At 53.3% G+C, this 10,541-nt stretch overlaps 4 protein-coding genes across 4 annotated transcripts; 1 reads left to right on the top strand and 3 right to left on the bottom strand.

The window, feature by feature from the left end:
• Positions 1–333: 333 nt before the first annotated feature.
• On the bottom strand, positions 334–2,047 carry GLOTRDRAFT_134195 (uncharacterized protein; the record flags this gene model as incomplete). Its single annotated transcript, XM_007873185.1, has 5 exons — positions 334–506; positions 557–1,090; positions 1,136–1,487; positions 1,545–1,634; positions 1,685–2,047. The coding sequence occupies 5 exons, from the start codon at positions 2,045–2,047 to the stop codon at positions 334–336; spliced, it is 1,512 nt and encodes a 503-aa protein (XP_007871376.1).
• Positions 2,048–2,966: 919 nt separating this feature from the next.
• On the bottom strand, positions 2,967–3,494 carry GLOTRDRAFT_50945 (uncharacterized protein; the record flags this gene model as incomplete). Its single annotated transcript, XM_007873184.1, has 1 exon — positions 2,967–3,494. A coding segment is annotated over one exon (528 nt), but the record flags the coding sequence as incomplete, so codon positions are not given.
• Positions 3,495–7,062: 3,568 nt separating this feature from the next.
• Positions 7,063–7,257, bottom strand: GLOTRDRAFT_23390 (uncharacterized protein; the record flags this gene model as incomplete). Its single annotated transcript, XM_007873183.1, has 1 exon — positions 7,063–7,257. A coding segment is annotated over one exon (195 nt), but the record flags the coding sequence as incomplete, so codon positions are not given.
• Positions 7,258–8,805: 1,548 nt separating this feature from the next.
• Positions 8,806–9,826, top strand: GLOTRDRAFT_134192 (uncharacterized protein; the record flags this gene model as incomplete). The annotated part of the gene is made up of 3 exons (XM_007873182.1): positions 8,806–8,862; positions 8,920–9,110; positions 9,166–9,826. The coding sequence occupies 3 exons, from the start codon at positions 8,806–8,808 to the stop codon at positions 9,824–9,826; spliced, it is 909 nt and encodes a 302-aa protein (XP_007871373.1).
• Positions 9,827–10,541: the final 715 nt, after the last annotated feature.

Genomic DNA, 10,541 nt, shown 5'->3' with positions numbered 1-10,541 from the left:
CTTTACTTCCAAAGGCATACTGCCGCTGAGTCTTATTACCGTTTGCCTGAAAAATATTTATATATATTTACCATATATTTCTGCATTTATGTATGTTCGTCTTGCTTTGCTGAGGAAATCAGTGTGTGTGCGCTCTTGCTAAATGTGCGGTCGTGGTGTAGTTCTACGTGGCCCAGCAGCAGGCCAGAAGATCAGTGTGTACGTGCAACAACTGCATATGTGAGCGAGTTATCATTACGTGCGCGCCTGCGTGTATATGTTGCTGAAATTAAAAGTGCAAAGGAACCGCCATACATGTACGATACTATAGACCAAAGAAATAACTGCCTGATTTTACTTAGATGGCCAAGGACAAGTACGAGGTTTACCAGGCGATTCTAATCCTGCTACCCCAACGTTCCCCGAAATATGGCTGCTTGTAGATGGCTCGGATGGGGCAAGAGGATCTGGCTGCAGGAACAGAGGCAGCCACTCGTCGTTGTCGACATTGATTGGGGACACGGCCGCTGCATCACTGATGTCAGACGTGGCATATGTAAGGAAGAAAACGACTCACTATGGTTGGATCCAGACGCACGGGCTTTCTTGGTGCTTGGTCCCTCAACAAACTCTACGTCGGACTCTAGCCCGTCATCGGAACCACTCTGTTGGTCTGACCTTTTCCTCTTTCCTAGAAGCCTCTCCGACTTTCGCCAGCCTAGGTCTTCTTCTTCTCCGGTGCTATAGCCTGGTTTGGAGACACTCGCACCTTCATCTGCCTTCCATGCATCTTCATCCTCGCTGTCATCGTCACCCTCCAAATCAGTGGAAGCCTCACTTCCAGAACTGGAACCTGGTTCTGCGCGGCCCTTGCCCTTGAAGTTAGCTGCCGCCGGAATCACTCCCTTGTATGCAGGGCGAGGCTTGGGACGCTGAGAAGGCAGGTTGCTGAAGCCTTCATTCTCAGAGTCACTGAGGTCCGCATCCTCATCAGTAGTCGGGTCGCCAAGATCCTCGCCCCTTTTGATGGCCTCAGGTAAGCCTTCCTTCACTCGGCCCATTGCAGCTTGCCAATTCGAGTAGACCGATCCGGGAATCCTGTGAACAGAGCCTGCCAAACGTTGTAGGTAAGAGAGATGGAGTAACATATACTCACTGAAATGCACGACATAATCATCCCGATTCTTCCCTGGCCCTCCACGCACCATGAACATATCACGACCAGTGATATCTCCTGGCCTCTCTACTACGTCCATCACCTTACGAGACCTGCTCAAAAGCTTCCAATGGTATTGACCTTCTTCAGGCTGACCATGTCGAGCATCCAGGTACTCAAATGGGTGGGGCAGTAGACGACGCAGCCACTCATCGATGGCGGGAGAGCTCCATTCTTTGCAAAAACTGAGGACATCGTTGCCGTCACGGCTTGCAGCAAGGCCGGCCTTCTGCAGTTTCTCATAGTCCGCCGAACCCCAAGGGGCCTTTTGAGAGCGCAGCTTGTTATTGGACTGACAAGTATGTGAGCAGCCGCACAAAAAATAATGCTTGATGGGTGCATGACATACCTTGACACCATACGGCAACAGGACTACACGGCCAAAGGGCACCGGCTTTGATAAGAGTTTTCTCGATGGCTTCGGTCCCGACTCGGAGGCCTACCAGGGCATGAGTAGAGTGGTAACGGAGGAGCTTTGCATAACATCACCTTAAATCGAGTATCTCCACCCCGTCCCATGCTCGCCTTACTAACAGGCCGTTCATCATCCCTCACAACTTTGCGAAACCCAGTGTTTGCCTCTTTCCTAGCCTCATCCTCTGTAGCCTTTGTTGGGTGGAGGAGTCGTCCAAGATCAGCTGAATACATGTCAACAACTCCTGCTACAGTGGTCTTCCCTGAGGTGCCCAGCTGAGGGGGGCGAACAGGCTCCAGAGCATGCAAGTTTTCACGATGCCGACATTCGCATTTTGTAGACGACTTCTCGGACTTGCCCTTCTTCCTTTGCCGGGGTACAAAACGCTGGCAAGGACATGCCTCGCCTGTAGACGTCAGGCCATTGCAGAAGGGCATAGTGGGGCAGCAAAGTCGCTCGCTGGCCTTCCAGACGAAGCCAACAAGCGCTGCAGGAGAGAGGGGGCGGGTTATCTCTATGTGGACTATATGAGGGTCCGCAAAGATTCTGATCGGGACCGTCAGATATGTCAAATGAGGGCGTGCCGGGCCGTCTATTGTAGCGTGCGTCCCTCAGTTGTACCACTAGATATCCCAGCAAACGCTGAACATGCGCACCATGTATACAGCACACTGGAGCACCCAGACAAATGGTCTCTAGGGAGTTTAGAGCTATATAATACCCATCTCAAGGCTAGCAGGCTATAGCGAAGGAGTACAGGATCTCGCAGACAGGTGGGCGGGCAGCGGGCCAGAGGCTTGCCGGGTGATCGGTTGCGACAGCGGCGGCGTGCCGTGGCATGAGCCGCCTTCAGTCGGATCCACAGCACCTGATGCTGTTGCAATGGGTGGGTTGTGAAACAGGACGTCCGTGCCAATTGAAACCATAAACACACCTCATAGATCACTCAAGCTCCAGCAATGGATTGACTTGGACGCAGATCTTGATGTATAAAGGGCGAGTCCTGGTGCGTCTCAGAGTCAAAGCCCAAGGACGTGTTGAACAGCTACTAAGGACGATCGAGGGGCCAGTGGGAACAAAGACATCCCTATATATGACGGCTGATCAATAGAACAGGAGCAGTGGCAGAGTAGAATGGCAAGCAGGACTTGATGTATTGTTTGAACACAGAACGATCCCTGACTGCAAAGTCTAAGCTGAAGCCGGGGGAGTGTCACATGACCTCCAAACGCGATTGTGGCGCCTGGCACATCCGTCGACATAACACCTTCTGTTTATGCTCCCCTCATATTTACAGGCCGGCAACAACTCCTGCATATTGAGGATGCATTCACTGATGTACACAAAATTCTACTCCTACTCTGGACGGAAATGAGAAAGCCTAGGCATCATCATCATGCCTGTCCTCCATCGTTCCTCATTCAGAACACTAGCCTCCTTAGCTGGACGCCCTTCCATGTACTCCTTGACACCACGGAAACCAAATTCGACCCAGCGAAAGAGCGCCCCAGCAGACCACTGCACAAAGGAGAAACGCTTTTCACCTGGGCGTACAGGGAGGTTGGAGTGAAGGAGAAGGGCAGAGGGGATGAAAATCGTCGACCCAGGTGGGAACTCTATAACTAACTTCAGGTCCCACAACACGAGATGCCCACCTTTCTTCGGGTCAAACCAGCCCAGCGCAGAGATGGCACACCAGCCAAAAGGGCAGTTTAAGTGATCTCGATGCCTGTACGCACGCACTTGCTTGCCCAGGTTAAAGCAGCAGCAAGACCATGGGCTGAATTCAAAAGGTGGCCGCAGGTTGGAGTTACTCTGGCAGAGCCCCTGGAGAGTATCGTCGTAGTAGCGATGGATGAGGGGGGATGCAAGGGCAAAGGCTCCTGGTCGGCATAAGCAGCAGTATGTAGATCAGCAGGCTCATCTCTTACCTGTGGTAAAACGAGCAAGCCTTCTGACAGATGGGTCCTTCATGAGCATCGAGAGCGTCTTGGCATTTTTCTTGCCTCCTGGGATGGAGAGATTGCCAGGCGACTGCATAGGGTAGCGTGTGGATATTAGCGTGAATAGTAACCTCATGAAAATACAAAGCTTACCTTCCGCCCGCCACCATGCGATACCCCTGTCATGGCGCATGGGAACTTGCCACGTCGATGGTCATGCTTGCCTGCCGGGGATCGATATTGAGCACGCGCTCTGTCAGCGGCAGAAGATGCACCCTCAACGACTTCCGCCCATCCCTCCTTCGGCTGCCCAACCAGCACAGCGATGACGATAGCATCATCGCCGTCACCGGTGGCTATCGGCGTCATTGTACTACGGGCAAAGTTAACTTTTGCCAGCCAATATACGGGACACGTTACTCACCGCCCATCCCAAGGTATGTACCTCATGGCCTGTATCTCTGGGTCATCCAGGGTGTACTCGCGCTTCTCTGCCTCACCGATGGGGACGTTGCCAGCCTGGTAGCCCGAGGTGCCACGCCGAAGGCCATCGACATTGACAGAACATATCACCGTCTCCTTCGCTTTGAGGTGTGCCTTAGCGCATGGACGGAAGGTCGGACGTTCAGCTGCATGCTGGGCAGCCCGTTCCCGCTGTCGCCGCGATCGGTCCGCCTTGTGCCGTCGGTCATGCTCGCGGCGCTTTTCATTCCGCCTTTCCTTTCTTGTCTGGGCTTTACCGACAGGCAGCGATGGGGTCGTTGTTGAAGCGGCACCTGAGAAACTTGGGCTCGGGGGTTGAAATGGGGAGGACATGTTCGGGGCCGGAGACGGGGCAGACATGCTCAGGGCTGGAGATGACGAGGGGCTGAGGACACGGGCTGAGGGGGGTGCGGGCGGGGCAGCAGTAGGAGCCCGCATGTACTCCAAGCCATCGAACGGGCTGAGAGGGGACTCATCTTGTATGGGCCACTCATCCTCGTCGTCGCTGAGCTCCCCTGGGTCCGCACAGTCTCTTGCGAAAGCGCGACCCTCCGCCTCACCCAGCGCAGCCTCTACATCGAATGGCACCACAATCGGCCTGGCGGCTAGAGCCGACGGCGCCTCGGGTGGCGGAGGCATAGCTACGCCCCCCCAGGGGGAGAAGACGCGTCCTGAGCGCGTTTGGCGGAGCGACTCCCCCTGGGATGGTCCTAAGGAGGCAAAAGAGTCAGCATGTACGCAGGGCGCTGATGCGGGGCCTGCCAACAACAACAGGTTGCTGGCCATACGCGACATTGGGAGCCCATAAGCGGTCCACGTCACGCGCCTTCACCGGAGGCCCATAGGTCGCTTTGTGTAGCAACGCACAAGGGCCGCTGGCTCAGGGGTTAGGCGGCAGCTCACTCAGGTAACCCGATGATGTACGGCTCTCGCAACTGCTGTACGCAGCGCAGACCCGAGAGATAGTACTCACCGGACATGGCGTGAAGGCGTGAGCTGAGAGCAGATGGTGGGTGTCGTGGCTTTATGCCAGGTATGCGGCAGGGCGCATCCCCACAGGACCCCTGAAAATACCGATGGAGGTTAGATACCAATTCCGTAAAAAAGTGAGGTCTGGAGGCCGTATGTTAGATACAGTTGCGGTAAAATGTGGTGAAGCGCCCAAGAGGCCGGATACTTCAGTCCCGGTAGAATTGAGGCTCGATATCCAAGGTCAGATACCATTGTGGTATATACACGGCTTCTCCCGGCACTCAATCACTCACTTGTGCAGCCACAATTTGCCCCAATAAATATTTGAGCTAAGATTGCACTGTTTTGGCAACATTGGGCCGATATATGGCATATTGTAGCGAATAATGCCTTATTTTGATCAAATTTGGCTAAGAAAAACCCTTGTAACCGGATCAAAATTCGGAGGTTGGATATCTGGGTCCCGGTAAATCTCGAGCCACACGGCTAGGTTGGTATCGCGTCCCGGTAAAAATAGCCAAATTAGGCGAAATCCGGTCCCGGTAAAAATGAAGGCAATCAGGTTCTCTGGTATCTAACCTCCATTGGTACTTTCAGGGGTCCTATCCCCACGCTGCTGTTTATCGTCATGTGAGAGTCACCTGACCGCGTCTCGCATTCAGAGCGGAGCACGATTGCTCGGAGCCTGGATGTGTCTCAGTACGCTTGTAGAGCTCTCGGAAACGCCACAGCAGCTGCTCGACGTGTGCGACTTTGTCACATCTCCGCTTGGGCTGCTTCTGAAGGACATGCGCGCGTTCGCAGGGCTCTCTGCATGGGCGCTGCGGAAGATGGGGCCCGTTACCCGCCTGTGTGACTGTGAGGCGCCGAACGCTGAATGCGGCACCGCTGAGGGCGCAGATACCGGACGTCGAGAGCACCTGACACATGGCTCGTTCACGGTATGTCCCTATCCCGTCTGCACGCCGTAGCTCGTATTCTCACTGAACGCGTCATCCGGTGACCACGGCGCATCCTAGCTTGCACGCTCAAGGCGGTCGGCGGCGGCCAGAGGGTTCCTGTCTCTGTGAAAGGTACGTCTCCCTTCCGCCTGCGTTGCCGACTTCTTGCTAACGTGTCTTATCCGGTAGCCTATCCCGCATACGCACACTCGGCCATGAGCACGATGTCGGGCGCGGGGAACATCTTCATACGGCGGCCGCTATCACGTCGCGGGCGGCACCTGGCGTTTCGGGCGGACATCATCTTTCGGCGGTTGAGGGACGAGGGGTGGGGTAGCAAAGCAGGTGAGCAGCTTGGAAGCAAAACTCGCCTACGTGCATCGGCACACGCTTGCATTCGCGTTGTGCTGTCTGCTTGGCTAACGTCCGGCGTTTCTGCAGCGACGTACCACGATCCTTTGCGGCCCTTCCAGCTGCCTCGACGCCAGCTCCCCTTGACTCGTGCGTGCCGTCCGCCGTCTTGCGCTGGGCGAAGGATTTTTATGCGGGCGGTCCAGTTGCTGCTTTCTGGACTTGGTACGCCTTCGTCTTCACTTTGTCTAGGTGCGTAGCTAACCTTCCACACGCCCGCAGAAAACCAACTCTGCCAAGCGCCAGCAAGCTATGCCGTTGTCGACTCTCTCGCTTCCCTCGAGATAGGCGCCCGCAGGGTCTACGTGGACGTGCTGCGGTGTACAATAAGGCACTTGCAGTTTTGTATCCTACAGTCATGTTAAAGCCATGCTATTCTGTCTGTGTACCTGAGTCTGAAGACCTATCCTGGTCTGCATCTCGATCTCGGAAGTGCGAGAATACTGCGAGCGCCTGTGACCAGGCCACTGCTCTCGGCCACCAAACAGCCATTGGCAGCGGGATATCTATGTACTTCCGTCCGCTCCGGATGGCTTGAACCGACGGATAGCCCTGCTCATCCCACTCCTCTTCTCGCACACCAAAGCCATCTGGAATAATACCTGCATCCTGAACGTCCTGCAGGGCTTTCAGGAAGAGGTCTGTCACTTCCTCGGAAAAGGGGCTTGGGGCTTCTGGAACTGCCACTGGTTCGTGCCTAATGTGCCGATCCTGGTCTTGTGCGATTTGGTCCTCCAAGTCCTCTCCTTCGTCAGAATGTCCAGCACCCGTTCTGCCAGGGTGCTGTGTTTCTTGTGTAGAGTCGGCCCCGTAGTATTGATTGAGGACGTCGGGATGAACTCCGTTGTAGTCATCAACATACACCCCGTGTCGAGCTTGGCCCAGGAAACGTAGATCCTATGATTATAGTTCGAAATTTGCCAGTTTTCGAGTTCCGCAATGGGACGGACGTACCGATGGCGTCTGATCAGCTTCCCCTGAAATGGGATGATGGTTCCAGTCGTTCTTAAAGTTTTCACAGTCTTTACGGATGTCATTAAGAAACAATGTGTGAAGGAGCCAGAGGTGATGTGGATCTTTGGCATCCAATCGGTGCATATCCTCGAGCCTCATAAAGAAGGCCTTCCAACGGCGCCCAAATTGTGTGCCGACTTCAACCCAGAGGCGTTCGATTCTTGTATTACGGGTTGAGCTTTGCGCAGATTAATTTGAGGAAAACTCTGAACAAATAAGCCTCTCACCTGCCCCACATGAAGGAGGCTCGATTTGGGCCCCGGCGCATTATCATCCAAACACAGACTTCAATATTCTCACCACCACGGTCTCCTCGGACCCGCGATGGCACTCCGTATTCGGCTACAGCATCTAGGAATAAATCAAGTACCGTTGATGCACGATTATTGGTATTGACTTGGATGCCGACAACCTTTGTGAAAAGCTGTCAATCTCGACACCAGGTCACATCAATGAAGATACTCACACTCCTACAGAAACCGTCCACCATCCCGTGAACCACAATACCCCACCGGATGAGCTTGTGGTACCCATCAATGTGCCATAGATAGTTGGGTCGAGGAACCCGATACTCCCGGCGGGATATGGCCTCATGGTTCCGTAGTACCTGGCCTAGTCCATCAATCCGGCGTAGGGACATCCGAACTCGGCGCTTTTGCACTCGTAGGCCATGGCTCTTGAGGAATCCGATAATATACCGAAGTCCCGAGGTCGGACGGTGCTTCTTGTACAGTCGGATTAGCTGGTCGATGTCGGCATCGGAGATTTCGGAGAACCGTTGGTAGACTCCGTGGAGCTTGAGCTGTTTGCTGACAGCATTGCGATGCATCCCTAGGAGCTCAGAAAGTGTCTTGATGGTGATTTTCCGGCGGGTTGACATCGCATCATGCAGCCATTCGGGATTGATGACCTTGCGAGGACGCCCTCGCCGCCCTGATCGGACTACAGTGACAGGTTCAACAGTACGTATTTCGGACTGCTCACTATGAGTAGGGTTAAACAGCAATGCATCGATAAGATAGCTTAGACGTACACTCCATCTGCAGCTAACGCTGCCCTCTCTAACTCTACAGTCACTTTGGCAAGGGCATGAGCACCCTGCGCTAGCCAATCGTCATTGGGAACCTCTGCTCCCATTGCTTCAAGTATGGGTAGACCTCTATTAAAGATACGCTCAGAATGGATGCGAAGTCGCAAGGGATCGCCATCTTCTTGTCGGAGTAGATCTGATGCACGTGTATAATAATCTTTGAGAATGCCATGGGCCCGAGTGACATTGGCTGACCATACAGTGTCATCGGTGGGAGCAGGAAGAGCAGGGAATACAGCAGGCCGAGCGTTGTCCATGGGCATAATCAGAGGTGCACTTAGAATGCTGTGGCATAGAATGACTTAATTAGGCAGCTGCGCCACCATCCTGTCGCTTCAATCATGGAGAAAACCCACCACGAGAGATTCTATTACAAAGACGGAACATTCAAGATACAGGTATGCATTGGTAAACCAGCATTTACAAGGACTGAGAGACACTGACTGCAGTACTAGCTAGGGAATACCTTGTATAATATATACCTGGGCATGCTGGCTGACCGCTCAGAAGCATTCCGAGACATGCTCCAGGTGCCCATACCTGGCTCAACAGAAGCTGAAGGGAAATCTGATGATACGCCTATGGTCCTCCACCCTTCCATCGAGGCTAGGGAGTTTGATGCATTGATGGAGTATCTTTTCAAGGCGTAAGTCCAGAGGACACTACAGCTAAGGGGCTAGACTTACCGCCTTGATAAACAGCCGTACAATGGGCATGCCAACAATGCAGGACCTCACTGCAATACTCAAGCTGTCCACCATGTGGGGCATCGAGGATGGGAGGCTGTACGCCATCGACGTGCTGCCGAAGCATCCTCAGTTCACGCCAGCTATGCAGTTCTACCTGGGTCGGACCTACCACGTCGCGGAGTGGGTAGAGCCAGCATTCCGGAAGCTCCTAGCAATGCCATTCAGCGAGATAGACGAAGAGATCGCTCACCTGATGGGGCCCGAAGCGTTCTACCTGCTCAGCCATACACATAACCGTATCAAGGACCACCATGCCATCCTCGCCTTCTATCCGTCAGAGCCATTTTCGAGCTTTATATGCACTAGGGCAGGGAGGTGCGAGCAGGCATGGGTGTCGCATTGGTGGCACGGCGTTGCCAAGCACCTTCTTCATCCTGATTCAGGGAAGAGCGGCCGAGAAATCTTGGAGATGTTGGACAGGGTGCAAGTGCCAGGGATGTGCAGCCATTGTCAAGAAGCAAACGTCCAGTGGGTGAAGGATACCCGAGTGATGATAAAAGCAGACGAGTTCGTCGAGGATGCCGTTGCCAAGGTGGTGATGTGGTATGGATCAGCCAAAGACCAGAAAGAGAAGGTTGGAGGAGGTGATGTCGAGCCCAGTGTTGCAGCCTGATGAGTACGTCGAGAGGTATCATTCATAGCTACATATCATAGTGGTATATATGCGTATAACGCGTCGCGGTATGATCTATTTGCGCACTTGCAGTTCGATGTGTGTTGTGGTATATTTGTTTGCATTTCCATTTTAGGTGCAAACGGATCGTCATAAATGACTACATGGACGCAGGCTCCTAGAACCATCCGTCTCGCGTCCTCGATCCTCTCTGCTAGGGCGTGTGTGAAGATGTTATCTAATATGGCTTATATAATGTAATTTATTTATAGCTGTGTTTCCTGATTAAGCCGAACGGTGAGGATGAGGACGCTATGAGACGGCTGGCCCAACTCGTCGTCCGAGGTTTCACCGGAATTATGTAAGGTAGCTAAGCGACTAACGACGCGTCGGTTTACTGTTGGTTTATTGACGTTCGTCGACTGCCCGATTCGGATTGAGGCTTGCTCTATGTCCTCTGCTCGTCTGCACATTGACGGCGGGGGGACGGGGATAAAATCTGACGGTAATATAGCAAGCCATTTCTTAGATAGTGAAACAATAATGCACGAGTGTCCAGGGGTCTGTTGCTATATTTTCGATGAATAGATTAATTTACATACAATGCAAAGTCCAAGCACCAAGTTCTTCATTGCAGAGTAGCCTGAGACGTTATAATATTGTGTGTATAGTTAGTCTCCTTTGGCTTTAGTATGCAAAGAGAAAGAGAGAGACC

This window comes from Gloeophyllum trabeum (assembly GCF_000344685.1).
Source record: "Gloeophyllum trabeum ATCC 11539 unplaced genomic scaffold GLOTRscaffold_00041, whole genome shotgun sequence".
NCBI classification, from domain to species: Eukaryota; Fungi; Basidiomycota; class Agaricomycetes; order Gloeophyllales; family Gloeophyllaceae; genus Gloeophyllum; species Gloeophyllum trabeum.
This window is presented reverse-complemented; position numbering and strand designations above follow the sequence as displayed.